Genomic DNA, 27,972 nt, shown 5'->3' with positions numbered 1-27,972 from the left:
CTCTAATCCCCCTGCAACTCAGACTAACCTGAGCACAACAAAGCCCCCACCCAAACAGAACACTCCCCCATCCAATCAGAGCACAACCAACCCCCCATCCAATCAGAGCACAGCCAAGCTCCTTAACCAATCAGAACACACCTCCACCAATCAGAACACAGCCAAGCTCCAACCCAATCAGTTCAAACACCACTGGCAGTTAAAAGGAAGAAACAGCTGCGATCACACATTACTCCTAGAAGCACGAAGCTGAAGACACCAGCCTGAAGATGACGAATGGGACTTCGTCGAAACGTCGCCAAGACACTTCCAATTTTACGCGGGAGAAAACCCGAATAACCAAAGACCTACATATATATATATGTAAACTATATGTATATAGTTTAGGCTACAATTCTATAACTATTTACCCGAGGTTAAGTGTCATTTAATTAAATGAGACTTATTTTTGAGTAGACATTAGTAAGACTGTACAATCAGTCAAGTAACTTTTCCTACAACTTCTTTGCTATTTTGTGAATTTAACAATGCAGTCTTAAAGTAAAAAATTCACCTCTTTCAAATTTCAACTTCTGGTACAATTGAAATTGGTCCGCAGACACCAAGCTGGCTATCTGGAATGAAGAACACAACAAGATGTTAAAAAGAAAAATGTGGATTATAATCATTCTTTTCTAAAAATAGCTCAATCAAGATTCCCCCTCCCCACACTCACTCATAGAGAAATTGCAACACTAGTGATTGAGCTGAATTTAAAAAAGAAAATAGTCTGAATGCAATTATTAGTAAATACTCTCAAAATCTCTGTAAATAATATTTTTTTAAAAAAGTTTCTCTGTGTCAAACTTACTCCCGAGGACCACATGGATTTATTATATTGTTTTCTTAGCAAAAATATGGAAATATTTGACTTTCACATCTAGTCTCCTGCCATGATTGTTTTTTTTAATGATTATCCAAAAACTAACTAGGTTTTGCTTTTTAAAGATTATTCAGTCAGCCAGACGCTGCTATCTATATTAAGCCAAAAATGGTAACACTAGGAATTTGATCTATAATCCAGATGGGAAGAGGGAGGATCCAATTTAGGTATTTTCATCACACATTGTTATATAATCATGCCACATTATCATGTTTATGTATTATGGACACTGATTGCAAAGTATAGGGATAATTAAGTCAATAATTTTTTTTATTAGCTTGCTTTAATAAAACATGTGCGACTGAGGATTTGGGAACACTGGAAGAGGGATTAACCATTCAATATCAACCTGCAATCAAAAAGCAGAAAGACCATAATATCTGAAGGAATTATATATCTCAAAATGTGTATGGAGCCACAAACAAATCTCTAGGTCATTCACATTTAAATAATATTAAAACAAATACTTCAGGTCTAGCTATGTACAATCTCTAAATGAAGGCTTTTAAAGATGAGCCATGTTTTTCAATATTCAATATAATTTGCTTTGGGGTTGTTGTTTTTTTACTGGTGACAGTAACACGTCTAAGATGATGATTGACTGTGTGCCAGTATGGAAGATTCAAATGACCAGAACTGTCACATGATAATGATCATAATAGCTAAAACATCACTTGCTGAATATACTCAGATTATTCCCCTGTGCAATATTCTAATCATTCCAGCACTCAGCTCCCTCCCTACCAGAGCAAATGCATCCCTAGACAAAATGGATTTATTATCAGACAGAAAGGGCCCTGTTAGCATCTCCCACTGATATTAATCATTTGGATTCTATTCTGCTTTCCATGGCAGCAGTAATGTAACATCTGTGATTATCCTAAATTGAAACACTGTTCTAAGACATACCCTTTGATTCTGACATCTGAGAATCAGGAAATTTATTTATTTTATTTATTTCTATACTGCCCATTATGAGAAGAAGCATATGTTCATACAAAGGATTCTGCCCTTTTAAATTAAATATATATATTGTAGTGGTGCAGTCACAAAGTGGGTATAATTTAAGAATCAGATATTTAGACTTACTTCATGTGAATAATTTGATGTAACAATAAAAACATACCTATACATACACAGATAAAAAAACAACAACCCTAAACCAGAGAAGGAAATGGGTCAAAGATTACAAGATACTATTGTGATAGAAACCCTGCTTCTATCTGCCACCATATACTTCAAAAGGGAACAGGATATGCTAAAACTGCCTCAACCCCTACCCACATATACATGCCATTAACTTCTTTGACTCTCACAAGAATAGCTAGTGTGTAAATTCTTGCTGTTTCAGAAATTCTAGCTCTGCAACTAATAAAAACGCCTCATCAAATTGCTTCTCTCCAGCAAATAATGATAAATAGTAATATTACTATCTTACTCTTTTATTGTTTTATTACAGAAGCAACTTCAAAATAATTTCTCAGGGGCATTCAGTTTCTCTTTAATGTTAATATATAGTAGACAACATAACTGTCTACCAGTAAGTCACCTAGAGCAATCCTTATTTAAATGCCAGTAATAAGTAATGGATGTAAGGTAATGAATGCTATTGACACTGTGATTTCAGAATCGTATTTCTACAAATGATAGATTTAATGTGCTTTTTCTCTTACTCTTTCTTTCATCATTCCTATTTTAGATTTCCAATGGATGTCAGTTTATTGCTACCCCTACTCTAGCAAGAGAGTGCACATTACTCCTATCATAAAATATTCATTTCTGTTCATTAAATACCTCCCTCACCATCACAAACAAGACTGAGGATTTGTTAGGAGCAGCAGAAAGAAAATGAAATAATTGGATATAGGAAAGCAAACATCTTTGGGCAGTGTTTCTCCTTTTTGCTATGGAATATAAAAATAAAACAGGCCCATATTAAAACAATGGAATAGTGAAAAGCTATCACACAAGACAGGATTGTGTTGTTATTAATAATAAAGAGTTTGGTGAAGTACGTACCCAGAGGCAGAGATTTGTCTTCCCCAGACAATGAGGTTATATAATGCAAAATTTTATAGCAGTCAATGGAAAGCAGATGTTTACTGTCAGATCATATTTGTTGTGATAGGAAATAAATGCACAGCTCTCCCAAACAAAGCCATTTATCTCCCAACACTCTCTTGTTACGATACCATTAAGAAGAGATCTCAGAAAAAAAGACAGCTAATGACAGGTCATGGAGAAGCAGAAGGCAACAAATAAGAGACATGGGTTTAAGCACAACAAAACAGCCTGGGTGGAATAAAGTAAATATATAACTAAATTAAGATGGTATTTCCTTGCTATCCTATCCTCTAAGCCCAGGACAAAAACTTTTCAATGTCTCAAGCTTCCCTCTTGAATCTGCACTAAGGAAAGAATTACTTGCACTTTTAGGGCTCTGTCTCACAACCTTGCTAATGTACATTTCTCCAGTCCTTGAATCAGCCAAATAAAAAATAAAAAAAAAATCCCAGCACAATCTGCACTGCTCCAACTGACGAGCACAAATTTTACTCGCTAACAAGGCTTGTGAATTGTTCTCTTTTAGACGTTTACTGCAGGACAATTCAAGGGAAATGATGGGTAAACTTCCCAAACTTCAATTGCTTTCTCACCCAACATCACAAGCTGACAGGAAGAAAAAAACCCATCAGCAATTGAAGTCAGGGGCAGGTCTGAGCAGAATGATTAAGTCAGTGTTTTTCAATTCCCAGGATTCTCCAGCCAGCTTGTTGAGAAACAGTGGAGTTAGGTGGCTGGGATGGAAACTACAGCCACCTTTCAAGTTGCCTGTGCGAGAAGTTGTCACAGCAAAACTGTTCCATGAAATAATTAACGCTTGAACTGTTTTGTAAACAGGGGTCTATTGGTCTTCTAGAAAACCAGTCAATCTGTCTCCAAAAATAACCCAACTGATAGGTTGGTGGGGCAAAGAACGATTGTAAAACTGGAGAAAATTCACCCAGCACATTAAGATTGCTTCTCATGCTTCACCCTGGGTCTGTCTTCTTTTCCTCTGCCCTTTTCCTCTTATCAGAGGGACTAATTTTCGACAGAATTTTACCAAACTTCCAGAGAAGATACTTTACTTTCAGTAATAGCCTGAATAATAGGTCACAGGCTGTGAGGGCATGACTAACTGACCCTGGGAAAGCGGAAGAGGAAACAGGAAACAGCACAAGGGACACCATAGCAAGGGGAGGGGAAAGCGTGAGAAACAGACACAGAGTAACTCTGGCTTAATTATGCTGGGTATAACCTAAGCAAGAGAATTGCTTTGACAGGTTTTCAAGATCCTGTTATATTACTTTACTAGCAATACACATCTTTCCAGAAACCTAACTGCTGCTTGTTTCCAAGTTTGCCAACTTTGGTCTCAGAACCAAGGACCCCCACAGTTAATCCCAACTTCCCAATGTTCCAAAGGCACTAAGGGAAATGAATAGTTGTAGAAGGCACCATCTCGAAGTATCCTATGGAGAATGTAAAATGTATGGGTGTAAGATAGTATGTAAAATGGAATGGCCAAATTGATTTATTTGTGTATTTTTTATTCCACCTTTATTATTTTCACAGATAACTCAAGGCAGCAAACATATACAATACACCTTCCTTTTATTTTCTCCACAGCAACAACCCTGTGAGGTGAGCTGGGTTGAGAATGAGTGGTCCACGGTCACTTAGCCGGCTTTCATGGCTAAGGCAGGACTAGAACTCACAGTCTCCTGCTTTCTAGCCTGGTGCCTTAACTAAACTGAAGTTCTCCCCACCTGCAAACAATAAAAACAGTATAAAGTATAGCTACACAAAAGCCCTTGTTGGCTGAAGTAGTGGAAAACTTGTATTGTAATATCCTAATTTGGGGCAAAATCCACACCACACATCTGACAAAAGCAGTTTTTCCCCAGTTTAAAATGACCCTACATTCATCGAGCACCAAGCTCACTGAATAAGATTTCAGGGAAATACTATTTTAAATTACTTATATTCATTCTCATTAGGAGGTAGCTGTTTCATTGCCTTCAGTTTCCTTCTGTGATGGCAACAACTGTTATCTAATAAATTCAAGTCAAATATTTTGTTTCCACAAATATGCATTTTGTGTTTCCTTTGAATTACAGAACTCTTGAAAAAGGAAGCACACATTCAAATCAAGTTAGGCAATAGCATAACATTTGGGTTAAGCACCATGAAAACATTTTTCCTAGTTGTCCATGTTAGATATTCAAAATCTGACTTAGGAAGTTAAATACTATTTGTTATACTTCAGGCAGCAAAATGTGCTGAGTGATACCTATCTGGCAACCAATAGAGAGTTTTCTGTAAGATTTTCATCTTTCAATTTCAGCATCCATCAGAGTTCCATTATAAATTATCATGATTTTTCTACAGAAGCATTAGTTTTGCGGCGCATCTACTATTTCTGCTTTTACTCAATACAAACAAAGGAATATGGAACAACTGTAATTTGAAGATAGATTTCTGTTTTAGAAACATTATGAAACACTGGCAAGGCTAGAATCAGTTTCTGAATGAAGGGGTTTTTTTAAAGTGTTTAATGTTTTAAAATAAAGATAGGTGGCTAATGTTGTTTTCTCTAGGTCAACACTTTTATACATGTCACTGAAATGATGACAAAAGATATCCATTCCTGATTGCCATTCCACACCTTTGGTATGGTGCAAATGAGTTCTGTCTGGCAAAGGAGCATATACACGGACGGGAAAAGAAAAAGTTCCTTAGTGGATGTTTAAATGATTTGTATATTTGCTAGAAAAACAGCAGCAGCATCTTTGTACTTGAAATACAAACGGTTGTGTGATAGCTTTGTAGCAATTCTTCATAAAATATGCACTGCTGCACTATTATTCTGGATTTATATCATGGAATTTAGATGTCCATTAGGCTTTATATTATTGATTGGGCATATGTCTTAATTATATGTATTAGTATTTAGTAATTGGTTGTCCATATTTGCTAAATGTTACACACTTCAATCAATATCATAGTTGGATTCGTATGTTCCTCTAAGGCTGGGTTCTCCAAAGTGATCTGTTGCTATACTAATATTCTTCCTTGATACTTGCCATGGTCCTTGTCTGCGAAGCAAAGACCCAGTCTCCTTCATCAGCTTTATTTCCAAAAATGTACCCATAAGGTTTTCATGGAAAATAGAAATAATGTGCACCTGTAGTCCTGTTCTTCCCCCAAATATATAGACTTGCTCAGAAAAAGGTTAGAGATATGCAGTTGTCATTCTGTAAGATAAGATGCTAGAGGAGAAGGCAGGTGGCATCTGATAAATTGGCAGATTTTCAGTTCAGCATGTTTTGTGAACTCAGCTATTGTGATTTATATACCTTGGTTTTAGGGATTAGTACAATGTGAGAACCAAGCCAATCAGGGGGTCTTCTTCAAACCATGATGAAGCCAGTTATGGTTTACCAGAATATATAAACAAGATAATTTTTTTTTCTTTCTTCAGCAGGTTCCTTGAATTATTTGAATAGTTCAACCTTAACTTTTCTGTTGCTTCACACCGATTCACATATCTATCAGTGCAGTGCAACTTGCCAAATAAAGTTGTATTCGGATGGGTTGAAGGCAAGAAGTCCCATGAGAATGAGCGTCCCTGTTTTATACAGGTAATCCTTGATTTGCAACAGGTCATTTGGTGATTGTTCAAAGTTACAGCAGCACTAAAAAACGTGACTTATGACCGTTTTTCACACTTGTGACCGTTGCAGCAACCCCATGTCACATGATCAAAATTCAGAGGCTTGGCAATTGGTTCATAATTATGATGGTTGCAGTGTCCTAGGTCATGCGATCCCCTTTCGCAAACTTTTGACAAGCAAAGTCGATGGGGAAGCCAAATTCATCTAACAACTGTGTTGCTAACTTAACCACTACAATGATTCACTTAACAACTGTGGCAAGAAAAGTTGTAAAATGGGGCAAAACTCACTTAACAAATGTTTCACTTAGCAACATAAATTTTGGGCTCAATTGTGGTTGTAAGTAGAGGACTACCTGTCCTTATAGCTGCCACCTATTTGCCTGCTGCTCAAGCGAGGCAGCACCAAAATAAATGCTCAGGAGGTATTGCAGGGCCATTACAAAGACACTTTATCCCTTCCTAGCACTGCCAACAAATTTTTTAAAAATGTACTCAAACATAAAGGTAGAAAAAAACAATCTGGCTTGTCTTTTAAATGTCACTCATCATTCACTTGCTGTCTCATTTCCCCTGCAGACAATTATCCTCCATCTACTTCAAATTCCTATTATTCCCCTCAAATTTAAAAGAAAATGAACAGCGCTCAGAAGGAGACTTAATCACCCGGCTATATTCTATGAAAAGACAGGATAAGCAAACTAAATAGGAGTTATGTTACTATTTTTAGGCACCGAGTACTATTCAAATCCTGTTTCAGTTGCCATGGAAGTGTTCCAAAGGCTTATTATAGTTGTTTTTGAACAGAATTTATTCCAAGAAAACCTATGTAACCAATTAATGCTATTTCAAGTTTCAGGAAAACGGATATGGAGTGGAAATTATTTTTCTGCTCTAGTGGGTAATGTAGGCCTTGGAAAGACACTCAAAACAATGTTATCCTTGTTGACCAACTTACTCTAGGACATTAAATGGGGCTTGTAGATGTACTTCAAATGGACTACTTCCAGTTCACTCCTCACAATAGCTGGAGTGCATATATTAGAACTTCTTGTAGGTCTCCGCAGCCAACAAATTACTTCAGCAAAGAAGGAATTTTAAAAGCTTAGATCTTCAAGTGGAAATCTGGGGTTTGAAGACCCACACCATAAAGCTGCACTGCATACTTTCCCATAGTAATTTGTATTTATCATTTGGGCACTGAATAGTGCCTGTTTAGTGGAATATACAGAGATGACTTTTTTAAAAAAATATCATTAAAGGACCCTAAGGATAATAACCATACAACCAGATTAGAAGCTACAACTAGTTCGACCGCTTCCATCATTCCTAGTCATTTACAGTCTTGGGCTATTCTTTCTGGAGTTAACTAGAAAGTAAATTAAATGGTTTATATTCTCTCAGTCACTGAGCCACCGTTATAGTACATTCACATATGCAGTAAAAAGAGGTCTTTTTCAACTAAAGTTTTCATAGAAGTCTCATTCTTCTTAGTTCTAATGCAAGTTAGCAGACGGTACCTCTTTTTGTTGATCTCTAGGCTGTTTTAATCTAGATCTTTTAAAGTAAAAAAATGGTTTTACCATCTAAGCAAGGGGTCTTCAAACTTGGCCCTTTTATGACTTGTGCAACTCCCAGAATTCCTCAGCCAGCATGCCTGGCTGAGGAATTCTGGGAGTTGAAGTCCACAAGTCATAAAAAGGCCAAGTTTGAAGACCCCTGATTTCTAAGCCAAGAAATACTACTGAATTTCAGTGCACCTTATTAATCTAGTGGCCAAATAACATAAACATGTAACTGCATGTATAAGCGTATAAAGACTTCCATGCTTGGATAATTTCTAGGTGGCAAGCCCCTGACTATTAAAAAGGAGAACAGTTTGAGGCAAACTTTTAAAGATAGGTCAAGACCTCTAGGGAAGAGATATGGGTACCATGTATGTATCCACTCCAAATATCTTTATTTGACAGGTTTCCTTGGAGATCTTCAGGTTCTTAGCATGAAAATCTGAAATGAAGTGTACATTCAAGTGAGTATGCTTAGCATCTGCCTTTAACTGAGGACCCTGACAAGAAATTATCTTGAAAGTCCTGCTAATTGTTCTAACAAGCCTTTTTCAGATTGTGAAAATTTTATACCAAAAGGACAGGGACAAGAGTGGATGTCCTTCCCTCTTAAACTCTCTGCACCCTAGAGAATACCTCCTTGCCCACGCCATGTGTTATAATGTGTAAGACATCTCTCTCTCTCTCATATATGATCGTGATGATATTATCCATTCAGTTGTGTCAAACTCTTGGAAATTGTATGGACCACGTCTCTCCATGTCAGTTCTGTTCTTGCATTATTTCTTTCAGTTGTTCTATGCTCTGGCTGGTGTCAGCTTTGATGGTGATGTAATAAATAAACCTGTTTAACAAATATAGTATTTCCGAGCAACTATGATCAAAAGCCACCAAGGCTATCAATGTAACATGTTTGGTGGACAACAAGATAAAGCTGAGATATACAGTAGCTCAGATAGAGATATAATCAGAACAGCATATGAAGTACTCTATAGTATCAAAGACTAATATACCCATACTGTTTATTCATTAAAAGAGGTAAAAGCTTACTAAAACTTTGGCCCAGCATAGATCATTCGCTGCTTTTAAGAGCATCTATTCTGGTCAGAATGATTACTCGTCACTATAATATATCAGTGTAGATACATAAGGAACAAAACCTATAACAAACTCCAGCATTTCCCATCATGCGTGGCCCATTAAATGTCTTTCTCATTGTTTATTCATTCAATATTTAGGGTTGCATACAAAAGAAAACATTAATGGCCCATTAGATGTATACCCTCAAGTGCCCTCTTGCCTGGCTAACTGAAATGAAGCTTAGATTTCAGGAGCTTTACAAACAATAATCTTGGAACACTCTACTACGATTTTCATGCATACTTTAGCACTGCATTTTCTCTGCATTCAAAATGCCGAAAGCTTATTATTATTTCAGGTCTTTGTTCCCTTCGTTCCCCAAGGTCATCCACATATTCCATTGCAACACCTTCCAAGGAAGGATATCTCATGTTCCATTATTTTATCAAACCTTTTAATGAATTATATTAACATGAAATGTCTAGACTGCTCCTAACCTTTTAACCAACTGATAATCCTTGGACATTTTAAATCCTATTATATATCATCTTAATTTAAAATTGGCAAATTTTGCCATCTGGTAAGTCAGACATGTCAAACTCGCGACGTCATGTGATGTCGCGCGACCTATCGGAACTTTTTCCCCATTGCCGGCAATGGGGTGGGTGCGGTTTTGTGATGCATCCGGCCTGCGGGCTGGTAGTTTGACACCCCTGTGGTAATTTATCCTGAGAAAATTCCGTTTGGAACAGCAACATACAAATAATTCGTATAATGACAATAGGTATGATAAGAACCATGGGCATTAATGTTCCATGAAGAGATTTAATATAAATTGGCCATGTGGTATTTTTTTTATCCTGAGTTTTTATTAGCAAGAACTGCATAGTTGGGGTATACATAACACTTCGGACATCCAATGAACTGCACTTGGGGTTCATATATACCCTTCCAAGTATATACAAGCACCATTTCCTCCATCCCCCCCCCAAAAAAAATCCTTCTCAAGCGACATGTAACATTTCTACCATTTGTGTTTTACAATTCTGAATGCCATAGTACATCTTCCAGAATCTATCACTAACAAAGAACTAGGGATATTCAAATTGAGAATGTTCTTGTTGCAAGCAAGCAATTCTGAGACTGTCTGGATGCCAAGTAAACATTTCCCCAGGAAAGGGAAAACAAGAGAAAAACCATCTGCTTGTTTCTAATTTCTCCTTGAAGTGGGCTTTCTGCCAAGTAGTCATTAGGGTAATTAAGGGGGAAAACAATCTAATATATTCATTATGTAAATGAATGACAAAGATTAAAAGCAATGAGAGAGGACTAAATATAAATACCTCTGTTTCTTGTAGCATCCCATGGCCTAAACAGACCATGTCTGGACAAGTGATGGGAGAACCACACCCCTCACGGATGGCCAATTGCGTGTATTGTTTTAGACACTAAGGAAGAAGAAATATGTAAGTTATAAATCATATATAAATTATAATAAGTATTATATTCCAGTGGATGGAAACTAATCAAGGGGAGAAGCAACGTAGAACGAAGGAGAAATTTCCTAGCAGTGAGAACAATCAACCAGTGGAATGGCTTGCCTTCAGAGGTTGTGGGTGCCCCATCACTGTAGGCTTTCAAGAAGACACTAGACAGTCATCTGTCTGAAATGGTATAGAGTGACTCTCCTGCTCGTGCAGGGAGTTGGATTAGATGACCTCTGAAGTCCCTTCCAACTCTTTTATTCTATATTCTGTGTTCTAAGTTATAAATCATAAAATGGCAAAAGGCACCTAAACTACTATTGGAGCTAACTCACCTTTTTCAGCCTCATTGTAACGTTGGACTGTCGTTAATCAAATAGTCATAAGTCAGGGACTCTCTCTGGGTTACTGTGGGAGGATTGTTAGACTTTTTGATTAATCACACAAAGAGTTAGACTTTAGAGGAGGACAAAATTAGACTTTATATTTATTGGTTGCCATCTAAGGGTCATACAAATTCATATAATCAAGCTATAGATAAGGACTGCATAGCTGACGAACTGAAACATCAGAAAGCGACTATATTGTTGAGATTGGATGGGAGCTCTAGACTGCCCTAATAACATTACATGAGGAGAAGAAATGAGACCCAGGACTTCTCTGGAAACATCCACTGATAAGGCAATTCTCACTACCCAAGAGCTAAATCATTTAAGTTATACTTTCAGTTCAATTCAATTCAATTACACGTATTAATCTAGGCACAGATTTAGTTATTTTAGGGCTTTGCATAATCTAGGTCAGGGGTCTCCAAACCTGGCAACTTTAAGATTTGTGGACTTCAATGCCCGGATTTCCCCAGCCAGCTACTATAGTTCACCTGTTGCTGGGCCTGCTTGGTGGAACGTGACCCTGGAGGTTCAGGTGGCCCAGGGCAGGATGTATTTTCTTAGTTTTCATTTCTGATAGTTTTCCTTTAATGGCGTGGATATAATTTGCATGAATTGATGCATGGATATACTTAGCAGTATAAAAACGTTATTTAGTAATAACTCTGAAGCAAACACTTGAAATTAAAGATGAAGGTCTACGCAGGGGTTCACTATCTTGGCAACTTTAAGACATGCACACTTTATCTCCCAGAATTCCCCACTCAGCATTAATCTTGCTTAAGTTGCCAAGATTGAGAAAACTGGTCTATAACCTTGAAAAGAAAAGCGTTTCTCATGTTTTATTTACCCTTTTGATAATTTCCCTTTAAAAAAATCATTCGCATACGTTAATGCTAATTTGTTAATGCATTCATGTCAAGGAAGTGCCATGCTTGCAATTTTTAATTAAAGTTAGATAATTCTTTGAATAAGGGTTCTGGATTCCCATAAGTAAATGAACTGAATTCTATTTTTTTTTTAAACTTTCTAAAGCATTTAAACATTCTCTTGCAATATAATTATGACTATCAGAGATATAAATGTAGGTTGAGGTTTAAGATGAGCTGGTAAATGTGAGCTGGGGAATTTATATCCCACAAGTCTATCTCTATTTTGTGGAAATTACACCTAATCCATTGTATTAAGTACATATTCAGTGTTAAGTATTTTATATCACACAAAGCCCTACAATAGGTGATGTTATGAAATGTTATTTACTTATTTTGTCATGGTTAAGAACTGCCAATCTCCCTCACATAAGGTGTTCTGATCTTATAACCTTACTATAAACTGCTTCATCAAGTATCACAAATGCTACCATACAAAAGACTTCTAAACATTATATCCTCCCACAGAAATGCTACTGCAAACTAGGATTTTAATCTTCTGGAGTAAAAGGGACACATCAGGGACTTCCCACATTTCCAGAATTTCACAGGAAATTTAAGCAGCATCTCTAGCACAAATTGTGTTTTTCAGCTAAATACTAAATAATCAAGATCACTTGGCAGCCCATCCCGATCAGAAACAGTCTAGGCAAGAGGCAGGCAACTGTTGTGCGCACAAGGGCACTTTGAAAACAAGTCAGGGTTGCCAAGGTTTGGGACTTGTTGCCTATTCACAAAATGGCTGTTAGAAGTGGCCCATCAGAAAATATCCGTTAACTAGAAGGTAATCTGGCAAAGTTGCTCTTTGACATCCTCCCAGTCTGAGTGAAGGAATGGGAGAGAAGGGAGAAGTCATGTTTAATTCAGCCTTGAGTTTAAGCAGTAACTCAACCATACTCCTTGTGTGTCCAATCATATTTGGTCAATAAAGAATTCTGTTCTGTTCTGTGTAGGAAACTAGGAATTGCATTGCAGACAAAGGCATAATGTATGAAGGAAGGTTTTCCTCTGTGCCTCACAAAGGAGTTCTCTATCTTTCCATCTGCCTAGCATCCAGTGGTCATTCCACACAGTTTTGGGTTGGCTTCACCCTTTCCATGTTGGTCTGTTCAATATTTACCTGTGCTTTTTTCTACCACCCCCCCCCGAGAGTTCTGAGTGCCTTGTCCACCGTGTTTATAAAGAAACTGACATCCATGGGACAAGTGACGGGAAAAGCACAAATAACTTGCATCTGATGACGATGAGGAAAGATTTAAGTGCACCATTTGCTGCCAAGCGTCTGCTCAAAATTTTCATTTTAAAAACCTTTAGGGATTTATTTGCACTCAGTATGAATCTCAACCCATCAGGCAATGTGTTCAGATCTCATGGTGCTAACTAATGGCTAAAGAAGGCATTTTGTACTTCCTCTCACCTCAAATCCATCAAGGCCACTTTTAGATAATCTTCCTCGGAATTCACAAACAAAGGGCTGGCTTTTTCAGGTCGCCATTTCAGCCTGTTACATTAACTATCCCTGTGATTCAACACTTTAAAAGGCTTCCAGCTGATTAACTTCAACTCTTACAAATTTTCAGAAAGCAAATGGAAAAAGGAAAAATGCTATAGCAATATGGCAAATGTTAGTATGGAAGATGAAGTTTATACAGAACATAGGACTATATGCCTGTATAAACAAACATACTTAGTCTATTCGGGGCAAGAGGCTACCCATGTAATCTGGTGAGGGCCATACAGGTAGTCCTTACAGCCATTCATTTAGTGACCATTCAGAGTTACAACAGTACTGAAAAAAGTGACATGATTTTTTTTTTCAAAGTTACAACCATTGCAGCACCCCCAAGGTCATGTGCTCACAATTCAGTTGCTTGGCAACTGGTTCATATTTACCATGGCTGCAGTGTCCCAGGATCATGTGATCACCTTTTGTGATCCTCCGACAAGCAAATCAATGGGGAAGCCAGATTCACTTAACAACCATGTTACTAACTTAACAAATAGAGTGATTTGCTTAACAATTGTAGCAAGAAAGGTCATAAAATGGGGCAAAATTCATTTAACAACTGTCTCGCTTAAGGGCTCAGTTGTAGTCTTAAGCCAAGGACTACCTGTACAACCACATTTCATTACAAAACAGTCCTTTTACTTTTTACTTGGTGGAGATGCAGGGTGATTTTTACTGATTTTAACAATACTGTGACAATCTCCTAAATGTATACAAATCTTAAATTTCATTGCACAACAATTTGTTCACTTAGACCTGTTATATCTTGTATAATTAAAGTACAGATTTGTTAATTAAGTCACCTAACAAATAAGTGAGCTTCTAATTTGCTAGCTAGATCTTTGATATCATTTATAGAAAATATCACATCATTGGACAAAATAACAGTCTGACTCCACTAAGAAGATGAAGATATTCCCTCAGATAGTGACATTTTACTCACCATTTTGGATTTTTATAAAGATAACCCTGAGGTAATCTTTCTTTCTTGGACCATTTTCTCTGCAATACAATCTAGTCTCTAATTTTGTTCAAGCATTAACATATAAACCAGATCACTTATGTAAGATATTATTAAAATTATTTAAAATTCTCTGGATGATCATTACCAACCAAACGTTAAAATTTATGTTCTCTGTCTGCCAAACTCTTTTTTTGTACTTAGGCTTTTTGTCACATTGTTTTTAAAAAGGAATATTTTTTTGCCATGATCATTCTTATTTACAAGATAGCCTTTTTTTCTTTGGAAAGCTTTTATGCTGGGTTTCTGGGTTTGCTCAAGAAAATGCAAACATTTGCAAGCCCCTCTAAAAGCCAGGCAAAATAACCAAAAAAAATTGACAACACTCTGTGAACTTTCCTCCTCTTTTTCAATAGAAGAGCCTCCTGCACAGGTGCCAGAGAGCTTTAATTGCTCTTTATTTATAGCATTTCTGACACTTCAACAATAAAGACATTTGCAGGCTGCTTCCAAATGGCTCTTGGATGTTGTTTCTCATTCCATACACTAAGCCAGCATTTCTCCACTTTACAGTCTCCAAACTGGCTTCTGTTAGTATTACTTATAGAGCTTGACTACTGTAATGCACAGTACATGGAGCTGCCCTTGAAGACCTCTTGGAAGCTTCATCTATTCCAGAATGTAGGCAGTAAGAGACATGCATTTTATGTCCATGTAACACTCTGCTTCACAAACTGCACTAACTGTCATTTTTGGTTCCAGGTATGATTCAAGTTGCTTTAGGGAGGACAGTCCTCCTTTTGTAAGTTCTGTCCTCCCTCAAAAAGTGTCCTCCTACATGTCCTCCTTTTCGATATTTGAAGACTAATCTGCAGGGCTTTTTTTTTTTCTCATAGAACGGCGTTCCGGCACCTTTTTTTGATGGGTTTTTTTTCAACTTTTGCATGAGCTGTGCTACTCGCGCTATTGGCTTTCGAAAGCCAATAGGAATTGCTGCTGAGTGCACCAAAACACCCGGCTAGCAAACTTTGCGCATGCAAGTTGTCTGTATTATTGTTGCAATGAATAAAATGTTTCTTTTATTTACGATATTTTTTTCTTCAATTTATTTGTGTCCTCCTTTTCATTGTAAAAAAGTTGGTCACCTTACTATAAAGCCTCAGAGGAGCTTTTTCAAAAAGGCAACTGGACTGTTTTTTCCTTGAGGAAGAAGAAAATGTTTCACTTCTCATCCAAAAAGCTTCATCAGTTCTGATGGATCATCAGAAATGATGAAGAAATGAAATCTCTTGGATGAGAAATGAAACATTTTCTTCTTCCTTAAGGAAAAAACAGTCCAGTTGCCTTTTGAAAAAGCAGAGACAACTATGACCTAGATGACTGAGAATCTCCATAGACCAGTGGTTCTCAACCTTTTTAATGCCGCGACCCCCAACCGGTCGTAAGTCGAGGACTAAACCGGTCGTAAGTCGAGGACTAAACCGGTCGTAAGTCGAGGACTACCCAACCGGTCGTAAGTCGAGGACTTTCCCTGCCCAGGAGCGCCGCGCATGTGTGGTTCCGCCCCCTGCGCCGGCCGAGGCGTAGCTGGCAAGCGGCAGAGACGGAGCAGGCCGACCACCAGCTGGCCCAGCTCAAGGGAGGTAAGGCACCCACTGGAAAAGGGGAAAAAATGGCAGACAGCCTTGCTTGGCGACCCCTGTGAAATGGTCAATCGACCCCAAATGGGGTCGCGACCCATAGGTTGAGAACCGCTGCCATAGACATTTACCTGTAAGACTTTTTGTGACATCGGATCGTATTACTTGAGATATCACCTGTCTCCCATAACATCTGCCTACCTGGTTCAATCTGGCAAGGTTGGCACGCTCTGGGTTCCCTTGACCACACTCTGGGTTCCCTTGTATCAAGTCCCAGGAAGCATATCTTCCTTGTGGTTGCATGTGTGCTCTGGAATGAGGTTCCCCAAACACAAATACACCAAGGTTTGCTTTCTCTGCCACCTTTGTTCCTTGGTTTTGTGTTTCTTGTAATGTTACTTGCTTTTAAATGTTTTTTTTCTTCAAAATTTTTATTTTATTAAAAAGTAAGTTAAAATACAAAACTCTAAAGAAATCCCCCCAAAAGAATAAAAAATGAACACTAAACACAAAACATTTAAGACATGAAAAAGGTGCATTAAAAAAACAACCCATATATACATGTTATCCCCCCTAATTGAATACTGAGCAATACATCACTACAATATTAATTCCCACGCCTTGTAAAACATGCCCTCCCATTTTTTTTTAAAAAAACAAAACACTAGTATATCTATTTGCAAATTAATGATCTGTCTCTATATACTATATTAATAATAAAATAATTAACAGGAAGAAAGTTGCTTTTAAATATTTTGGCAAATTGTAAACCGCCCAATCAGAGAGAGTCTGGCAGCATATACATTTAATAAACTATTCTTATTATATTCTATATTTTAGCAGCAACTGGAAATAGAGCTTTTATTTCTCATGTAAACTTATTCTCCAAGCAGGCTAAGCTACAGCGTAAATTTTCTGGGCTTTGGCCTAGTGTGCCTTATGATACAGGCAATCGTGGTAGAGCATGATGACTATATCAAGCAAACTTTAGCTCCCTCATAAAAACATTTTCCCGGCCATTGACCCTTTACATGGTAATTTTCCTAGCAAAAGGATTAGTCTGGTAGAATTATTGCCATGAGCTTTTTAATGGTAACTGATTTCTCAATTTGGATGAAGGTCGCAGCTAAGGCAAATAAAAACTTGCAATTGCTATTTGTAAAGTAAGGCTATACAACATTCTCTAGCTATATTTAGTTATTTGTCCAGTAATTTATAGCAGCTTATAATATTCATTTACAGATTTTCACTAATAACTTACAAGATTTAACCGAATTCGATTACACTACTCCGTTCAGGCACCCTTCTTCATTTCCCCATATGATATATTAAACTTAAAACATTTTAATAAAAATGCACATATAAGTCAGACCTTCCGGCAATGGTGCTTACTCCTAGATAAACTCATAGGAAGGCAGCCTTAATTTATCAACCTCTCAAAACTAGAAAAGTCCCATTTATATATCCACTAATTCGACCTTACCGCTCCTTTGCTATATTTTCCACTGCAATTATTTTGCATCTTCCGCAAATCTGTCTTGGCATGCTATCTTAGAGCTATATTTGCAGAGAAGCTGCATCCAAATAATCACAACCACCAACCCCACTTGGGTTTCAGCAATCATGCTATTTGCTCTTTATACAGCTATAGGTGGTAAAACACCAGGTTCCATTTTAACGATCTGACTAAATTTGCAATATGTTTTGCTGTTTTATTTTTAAATTAAATACTATACATGTAGAGATCTGGAGCCTAGCAACTGTAAAAAGTACCCTTACAATTGGCATTAGGATCTTGATGTAATTCTATAAAGGGAGTTGCCAACATACAACTTTAAAATGGTTCTCAGTGTGGTTCCCATAATCAATCTCCTTTTAAAGCAGGCTCATGTACTGCATGTTAAGCAGTAATTAGTGTGTGGTGCACAAAATCCATTACACTTGATCTGCTATTCAGCAGAGTAGCATGTTTCCTGGCTCTTTTCAACAATTTTAGGAATAAAACACAAATAAAAAAAATAACGTATCTTTCAAATCAAGCCCAACTTCTTCTGCTGCCATGAATACAAGCAAGTTATTTTCGTAAGAAAAATAGATAAATGTTTGCTATTGCCATTTTCCGACATTTTTTTTTCAGCTTCCCAGTCGTGCCTCTAGTCTTGACAGTCCTGGGTGCTCTCCCATCCATGTGCTAACCAAGTCTGATCTTGCTTAGCTTTCTGAGATCAACTGTCAGTTATCTGACAATACAGAAATTGAAGTACTGTTTCAAAAAGGGTTGGCTGTTAAATGAAAAGTGAATACAAGCATTTTAAATGACAGGGCTCAGTTCAAAGGGATCAAATAGGAATAGAATGAGATGTGCATCTAACTGGAATAGGTCTCTCAGAATACTATTTCTAGAAGCACAAAACCAAATTCCACCAAAAAATCCATTCATCCTTAATTCATATTCTTCTTCTCTGCATAGGTCTCAAGAATAGGGCACTGAGAAACAGGATAAACAACTGAAACCACATGTTGCTGCATATCTCTACTTCTGCAAAAGAATTTAACCTAAAACAAAGAAAGGAAGTGACAAATGAGTTTACCTGCCAGTTCTCAAGAGACATATTCAGAACAGAAACTGGATACAAATCTTCACTGTACTATACAGTATACAAGATAAAGTAAGTTTATAATGTTAAGTTAACCTTTTGGGGAGGCCACATTCTCCCACAAGAGGGGGGAAGTGGCAAAGGTCACTTACAGTACTTTTATTAAAGACAAATTTGTAGCCATTGTTCTAATTTAAAACATTATAATAGAACTAGCCTTAGTGTGTATGAACTTCTCATACCAATGCAGAATTCTCTATAGTCAGAGATATAGTATAATACTTCACACTGTATATAACATTTTTAAAATGTTAGTATTGCTGATGTATAGCAAATCAAATGTAAATTTGTGTTTTTCTTCAAGCCATCCCAAAAGAAAAAGCACTGAAATTTCAAGTAACTAACTTTATCCCTACTTAAAAACAGTTCTTTTGAATCAGACCAAAAGCCTATTAAATCAATATGTACAAAAGCCAGACAGATAACTATCAAAAGGCTGTAAGTCAGATGTGAGGATAATAATACTCCATATGCTGCCTGTAATTCAGAAGGTAATACACTACATCAAGACTCACGACTAGGACAGTTCTCTATTGCTTGCGTTTATTTTGTACTCTTTTAAAATTATCTGTATTGTGAATGTCACCATAGGCTGATGGCGGTGAGTTCAGCAGTTAAGTCTCTTTTGTACTAAATCACCATCTATTTAGTTTCAATAGAGGATCCTATCTTCCATCTGAATCTGTCACGGACCTCAGAATTTTAATAAAAACAAATTGGGTCCTTGCAGGCCCCAAATTGCTTTTTCAAATATTATAGCAGAGTTTTGAGGAGTCAATGGTCGCTCTTGAAATTACTAGATCTCCTATAGACAGCTAATTTAGTATAGAAAATCTCTTGGATGTGAAAAATGTGTTGCCAGTCCCAGTACATTATATTGCCCTTGCTATTAGACATATCTCTTGTTAATATGGATAACAAAACATGGTTTATTAAACATATGGTGTCTGAATGAGTTCATATAATGTAGTAAGCCAAAAAGTAAACAAATCATATTTGACTCTTCTTTTCCTTCATTTTCGCTTAGCAACAGAAATTTTGGGCTCAATTGTAGTCGTAAATCAAGGATTATCTGTATCCTAACAGTTATTTGTGTGGGTTGGTTAATATATTGGAAGTGTTACACAGGTAAATTAAATAATATTTGCAGCCTCAAGCAAATACAGGGTCCAGATCTCTGTCGTGCAGTATATTAGACAAAATAGGTCCACAACTGGTTCAGACAGATTCTTTTTTAAGAATACCAGGAAAATCATACACCAATTATTACAACTACTACACTGTCTTGTGTTTATCAATGTCTGATATATCACTAGGTATAGAAAACCTATGGCAGTGGTGGCGAACCTATGGCACGCGTGCCAGAGGTGACACTCGGAGCCCTCTCTGTGGGCACGCACTCCATTGCCCCAGCCCTGCTTCCCCCCGCAGCCCCCTCCTCACCAGCAGCCCCCCTGGAGGAGAGTCTCCCCCAGGCATGGCCCGTGTGGAGGAGCACAGCCAAGGACATGGCAGCCGGGCAGCAGGGACAAGACTCCGACCTTGCGCCCCATTGCGTGCAGATGATGCTGCGGGGTGTGGGCGGAGGGCATGGCTGCCATGGTACTACAAGGCCACCTGGCGATCTGCTGCAGTGGGCCATGGAGGTGGTGAGTGGCCCTGCAGGTGGGCGTGGCAGGGGCAGAGCATGGGCGGGCTGGGGGGGCGGGGTGTTTTTTGAGCACTCGGTCTCTAAAAGGTTCGCCATCACTGACCTATGGAATGATCTTATAGGATAAGAAAATGAAGCACTACCAGGGCAATAATCATAGTAAGTGGGGCTTTAACCTGGGCCAAAAAATTAGTTTCAATAAACATCTCAAACAGGCCCCTCCCTAGTGCACAGAAATATAAAATGGGGGAGGGAAATGCTTATTCAGACTTCCAAAGTTCTGCTCCCATATCTGTTACAATAAAAGTAATCCTAACCTCTACATTCTATGATTGTAATGAAAATACTTCCCTTGAAATGAAACTTACAAAAATATAATTAACGATCTATAGATATTATCAATTTAATTGTATGATTAGATGTTGTAAGAACAGCTATTAAGGCGAAAAGACACTGAGACAACACCCAAGATCTTCTCTTGAATTCTAATTTACATGAACAAAATGCTGAAATAATACTCAGGTTTCAAAATAAAGCATACATTATCAAACTCACCCCAATGAACTTGTTAAGAGTTCACACAAATGTTGTAAGAGGTCATGTAAGCAAATATTTTGTGAAATATGAAGTCTATGCCCCCATTCCTATTCCTAGCAAATAAATATACTAGGAGCTTCAGAACGCAAATTATTTTTTATTTACGTATTTACTCAGATGTACATGCTGTTCCAGTCACATGCACATATATATACATATGCATGTAAAAATATATAAAACCATATACATATAGCTTTTTGAGATATTTTACTGCATAAGAAATAGATAATATAGGCCTGGAGGGCAACAGGAATATATTTGTTACAAATTGCTACTGATATTAAGAGCCGTACTTAAGAGGAACCTATTATATCTGTGTGAATACTGAAACTTAGTATTTTTAAATTATATACAGTACATACATACATACATACATACATACATACATACATACATACATACATACATACATACATACATGAGCAGGTGTATATCAATAACTATTGAGATGCCCTTTCTGGTCTGGGATTGTCTAGACCAGGGGTGTCAAACTGCTGGCCTGTGGGCCGGATGCATCAGGGTGAAACCGTGCCCACCCCATTGCCGGCAATGGAAAAAAAGTCAAGATACGTCACGACATGTCACGACATGTCACGTGACATTGCGAGCTTGACACCCACGTCTAGACCTTAATATCTGAAAACCCTTCTCATGATCTTGCCTATGGACAATAACCAGAGTAGTTGTGGCTGTCTGTAGAAATATGTCAGGAATCTTCAGTTTACTAGTTCCATTAAACTGCACTCTTCATTCATCTATATGAGTCCTTTGATGGGATATTGGAATATGGATTTTACTTTATTGAAAAAGTTTTTGGATCTGAAAGTTCCTAAACCAAAAACTTGAAGCATTAGGAACACTGGAGTTATGCTGATACTTTTATTTTCATATGGGAAACCATCCTAATGCAGGTTATGAAAAGCTCTGTATACGTACAGCTAGTAGAAAAACATTAAATAAAGCAGTAATGTATCAAATAAATGATAATGGAGGCAAGGAGTAGCCCATCACAAGGCCCATCACAAGTTCACAAGCAGAAAGTAGCCCATCACAAACTCACAAGAAGGACTCTAGCAGCTTCCACTTAAATCCTTAACAACTGATAGAAAAAAAGCTTTATAAAAATCACTTATATTTCCCTATATATTTACTATTACAATTGATATGATAGCTGAGTGATAAATCTTTTTCACATCTGACAAAATATAGATCTGAACACTATTAATTCCTTACCTCTACCACTATTGCAGAATTTTAATTAAAGAACTAAATTCCAAAATTAGTTAAGAAAAACATGAAGAGTATAATTTCTGGAGCTCTTTCTAGTTTTTTTGTCAACATCTGCCATAGGAACCACCTGTATTTTCTTATCTGTAACAAAACAATGCATTGCACCTCATCTATGTCTCTCTATTCCACTCCCATCTGTGTGCTTTTGTGCAAGTATGTACACTAAGAAGCACGAATGGGAGGGAGTTGGATAGACTCCATGATCAGGAGGCAGGATAAGGGTTTAGAATGGAGCAGGAGCTACCATTCTGAGTCTCTTCCATCACTGCCCATCCCATAAGGATTTTTTTTTCTATACTTCTATACTTTTTTTCACCTCAGTCCAAACTTTGCCCATTTTCAAAGTCAATCTTTTTTTTTTCATTGATTTCTTCTGCCACACCACATTTGGACCTGTTCTATTTTCAGAAAAGTGTCCTATTGACAGATAGAATGACAGATAGTTTTGCGCTCCTTTATATGATTTTTCCCCATCATTTCGCTGGGTTAGTAGGAATAAAAAGAGGAGCCACAGCTTGGCAGACAAGGACATGATCTGTATGGCTTTATTTTAGGTGTAATCTCTCGCATCTACAAAATGTCAGCAATGGATAGGAGATGCTCTGTTGTAGAGGCACTGCAGTGCTGCTACTCAAGTAGAACAGACAGCCCTGAGCCTAAAATGTTCAATGTAATAAAGCATTATAACAATCAGAAGAATACAAGCTGTATATTTATTACTGATGGGAAAGGTCAGGGCTTTGCAGATGCTAGTTTTCTTCCTCTTTTTTTTTAAAAAAAATTAAAGTTTCTGAAAAAAAAAGTATCTAAAAAAATAAAAGAAGATGTTTAGAACCTGGTGCACAAATGACCATGAATATTATGTCTACCCTGCTCTAGAATATAATATTGAAAATATAATTCTTAATTACTGCATTAATCTATTAGTTAATGCTACAAAGATGTTTTTTAGCTCATTCTTTTCTTTCAACGATAGATACATTGCTGTCCATACTTACTGAGGTACAAAAGATGCAATTGCAATCCTGAAGAGCAGTCATCTTATCCAGTGAATATTCAGATAAGCACATTTTGCAAGTTACCAAAGACTCCAAGGGTAATTCCCCGACTTCTGCTACTCCGGTTGTCATGGTGCTGAAGCAGTTTTTAGTAGCAGAGGACATCAGTTTAAACACACCCAGCAATTCTGCAAGATATAAATCAGAATGTGCCAGTGAGAATTATTTTGCAAGCTAAAATTTAACATAACAGAATTTTAAGCAACGTATGGGTGACATCTTCTACAGCTCCATTTTTTAACTGTTCTTTTACTCATCAATATAGACTGTCAAATACACGGATAGGACTAACCCACTTATATTTTGTGCAAAATAAGGCAAGTTGCATTCCCTCCTAATTCTACAGCAGCCTTCATCAATTCAGGTAGAGAAAACACATTCAGATAAATCAACAATATAAGCTTACCAGAAATATTTTCTATCAGAAATGTTCATAACATGCCATAAAAGCTATGGTTTGGTCCACAACTAGACAAAATGAGCCACTTCCTCAGACTCTACAAACTCAAAATAATCGCTGATGATTCCACAAAACTTTGCCCTGCTTATCACCTTAGACCAACCCTGCCAATATGTAGCTTTCCAAGCAGACCTGCGCAGCCCACAGATGTTTTTTTAAAGTTAATAAATTCACCATTGTTGCCCCCAAAAGATGCACTGTCAAGAACCTACAAAACTTCCCAGGCCACATTGCCACCACCAGCTCCAGCAATGCTGCCATTCTGTTAGCTGCCAGATATATCAGGTATTCCTTTGTGGCCTGCAATGATTTTTAATTTATCAATGTGACACTTTCCTGTGTACTAATTCTGCAGATCTGCTATGGACTCTGTCCAATTGGCATCCATCCGAGATTGTATATCCCTAAGGAACCCACAGCGTCAACCTGTATATCTAGTGAAGCACTTCCCAGAAAGATCCTGCTTACTCAGTCTGGTAGACCGTTCACCTTATGTTTGGTTGATCTATGTAATATGGACAGAGCGTTTGATAAAATTGCCCTAGCACAACTTCTCTCCAGTCACTAATCAAAAATAAATGCCTGGTCTACTGAGGAAATTTGAGAGAAACGAAGTGCCTGAAGAGATGTTGGCATAAAACTCAAAGTAGACACCACCAAGTACTGTTAAGAGCACAGGTCTCAGCCTACACATTGGTGATAAGAGTGGCAAAGTGTCCGTTCTTTTCCATGCCGATTGTATCTGCAGACGTCTGAACAGAGGCCCTGTTTCATGTGTAGACTAGTGCAGTATGCGGTACATAGGTCTGTTCTTACCATTTGGAAGTAAGGCTGGTCAAAATACAGTGGCGCAAGCAGTTGTGCTTGCATCTTGGTGCACTCATGTAAATCTCTGTTACACAAACTGCATTGGTTACCAATATGTTCTAAGTCCTAGGGGATCACCTATATATTGTATCTCTTCATGGCAAAGACCCTCGCATTCTGAGGGTCAGGATTTTTCTTCTGACATTTCTGCCAGCCCTGTAAAATCTGACAGAATGGGTGTCTTTATATCCTGACAATTAAGCAATGTCATCTGTTGAGGTAAACAGTTTATTCTATTAGGGCTCCTTCCCTTTAAAATAGCTTCCCACCAGAGTTCAGACTGTATCAAACCTGCCAGCCATCAGAAGGCCTTTAAAAAACTCTTTTTTCCACAAACACTGGAGCAGGTCACAATAGGTCAATCTGTTACATATTAATTGTTTTGTGATATGCATTTCCTGATATTTGAGTTTACTTTGGGTTCATTTTGTTTGCTTTTTTAGCATAAAAACATCTTGAGTTTTTAATTCCCACTCCTCCTAATCAGTTTCGAGTTGGGGCAGCCTTATAAATCAAAATTATAAAGAAGCATAAACACATAAATAATACGCAGCAAATATTTTGGCAATCCTGGTTGGGAGTTTTGGTGGACTGCGAATCCAAATGGTTTGCCAAGTGCCAGAATGAGAAAGCCTGGTTTACTGAAAAGCTAGTACCTTGGTTTGAAATCTATTAATGCTGCTGCTTTATACTCTATACATGGTGAGTTTCTAGAACCATAGATTTTATGGTGGCCTAAAGACCTCATAAGCATTTGCAAACCTAATCAAATTAAATAATTCATAGGCCTGACTTGCCAGCAAACTTGTGTACTGTTAATAGCAAACCAACTTTGAAGTTCATCAAGGTTTTACAAGCCTGCTAGTTACAGGCAAGAGTCTAGGAAAATACCCAGACAGAATAATGCTGCTATAAAGCAGAATCATGTAAATGATTTCTGCTATACAGACACTTTGAGTAAATGAGTTTTATCCAATAGTTTAGCTGGTTTGTTTTCACCTATTATATTCTTTGTTCATGAACACTGGAAGCTAGAATATATATTGCTTTTAAACTTTCTGCAAAGTAAGAACTTGACCTGCAAATTACATTTGTCTGAATGTGTTCTTCCTACATACAAGCTTTTTCATATTAACAACATGCAATCTGTGCCACAGGTCTCTCACTATTCATCAAAGTACCAAAGAGTAATTGCTGTTTGTGTTGCATCAGTCAGCTACTTAAATTTCGTATATGTATGTACTACCAGATATTCATCCTTATGCACAGAAAAACTAATAATTGTGCCCGCTTTCAAATGAAATTACACAATGAAGGCTCATTGGGTTACAGAATCCCTTTCTATAAAAGTAATTGTCTTCCTCTAACTGCGTATAATAACAACTCTTTTATACAACAAACTATTCCCTTTCAAACATTACCAGAAATTTTGGCAACATCTTTTAGCAAACTCACAATCCCCAAGCTACTGTTCTATAGATGCTGCAGCTATTTGTATCAGTGAAACAACAACACATGAAAGGTTTCATTTTTTGGGGTTGACAATTTATTTTCCATTTGATCCATCCATACATATTCTTCCTGCCTTCTTCAGGCTCTCTTCCTGGCCGTGCCTTCCTTATTCTATGCCTTGTAAAGTCATGTGCATATTTGCTAATGTTTTATTAATATACAGATAAAAGTAACATTTCCCTTAAGTCAGCCATGACTCCTGATGACATCAAGAGCAAGCCTATACAGGGGGGGGGGTTGGCCCCCCTGTATAGGGGGATAACCCATAGGCTCATGAGTAAGGGAGAACAGAATGATCTGGATGAAATTATTGAACCAGCAATCCTAGTCCACACTTCGCTACGTGAAGTTTGTTCTTCCTAACCTACAATAAGCAGCAAGTTAGAATCGGAACATTGTGAAATTCTGTTTCCAGTATTATAGTAGTAAGAGGGACCATACGACATAAGACACATTTGTGTCCCGGAAATCTTAATCAGTGTAAAGATACTTTCAAAGAGAGCATGGCGTCAGCTTCCAGCAGGAGCGTCGCCATCGCTTCATTTCATAGACTCTCAGCACTTATCTACAATAGCATCAGCATTTCTGTCCATTCTGCCTAGCAGAAAGCTATTACTTTATCCTGTTGATCTCTGGTGTTGTTGAATGTCCTTAGATATCTGGTACGCATCAATGTATAAACTGTGTCTTTGTTTTGCTAGTAATTGCTGTTCCATCAGCAGAATGACATGACTTGATGCAGTCATATATAAAATAGATTTACCAGGATTAACTAGTTGACTGTCACTAAGTTTTTTATTAGCTAATCAAGGCATTCATGGTTGAAAATAGTAGATTTTTCCTCAGAAAATAGAATTAAATTAGAACTGAAATTCTTTATTTGGAACATTATTGTATATTCTTTCTCCATATGCACATGGGAATTCTCTTTCATGATTTTCTCCAGGGGATTGGCCAGAATCAAACCTGCTCAACTTCACAGCTAAAGTGTATAAAAATACTCAGCACACTGAGTGGGATTCTAAGTACTACAACTCTTAAGGTTAAAACAGCAGCCTACATTTTGAGAAAATCAAAGTTTTATTAAGAACTTACACTTACTTTGAAACCGGTTAGTCTAAAAATCTGAGTCCTTAATGTATGCTAAAGCAATCATCTTTTTTTATTGGCTTCGGGAAGTTTTATCTTCAACACTGCAACACAGTGTTTTTGTTTCTAATCTTTCAAGAACATTATGTGTATAGATTATAACAAAGTCTATTTAAAAATTAATTTCCCCACAGAATATTGGGAAAGACTAGAAGAGATAAGCAAATGCTAATACTTCATCCATTTAAAAGCACCCAATGTGCAGAATATTTTATGTTGCTTGGAAGCAATAAAACCCAACTAACAGGAAAAAGGAAAAACATTGAGTGGCAGCTATGGTGCAGGTATTCAAAATACCATCAAGACCCTTGTTATGCACAAAATGTGTTACTTTCCTGTTGTGTTCTCTGTATTCCCCCCCCCCCTTAATCCCCTATGCATATCCTGATCACCCATTAAGGGTGATTGCCCTTCACCATTCATCGCCCATTAAGGGTGATTGCCTTTCTCCATCTGCATACAGTTTCATGCCCGTTGCTGGTTGGCTAACTAGCAACAGGGTCTTGCCAGCCAATGGAATTGTGTGATTACAAGC

At 37.5% G+C, this 27,972-nt stretch overlaps 1 protein-coding gene across 2 annotated transcripts in view; it reads right to left on the bottom strand.

Annotated features, from left to right (window-relative positions):
• The window catches only part of RNF144B (ring finger protein 144B), a 50,105-nt gene that overhangs the window by 5,105 nt on the left and 17,028 nt on the right, over positions 1–27,972 (bottom strand). The window contains exons 2-4 of one of the 2 annotated variants that reach the window (XM_015814701.1): positions 23,390–23,577; positions 10,630–10,734; positions 554–614 (exon numbers count right to left, since the gene is read on the bottom strand). In XM_015814701.1, the coding sequence (XP_015670187.1) occupies positions 554–614; positions 10,630–10,734; positions 23,390–23,554 (331 nt within the window). In that variant the 5' untranslated portion in view covers positions 23,555–23,577. Of the gene's footprint in view, positions 1–553; positions 615–10,629; positions 10,735–11,105; positions 11,177–23,389; positions 23,578–27,972 lie in introns of those variants that run through there. The other variant, XM_015814702.1, reaches the window with a different exon arrangement.

The sequence above is a fragment of the Protobothrops mucrosquamatus genome, unplaced genomic scaffold, assembly GCF_001527695.2.
Source record: "Protobothrops mucrosquamatus isolate PMUCROS unplaced genomic scaffold, P.Mucros_1.0 scaffold276, whole genome shotgun sequence".
NCBI classification, from domain to species: domain Eukaryota; kingdom Metazoa; phylum Chordata; class Lepidosauria; order Squamata; family Viperidae; genus Protobothrops; species Protobothrops mucrosquamatus.
This window is presented reverse-complemented; position numbering and strand designations above follow the sequence as displayed.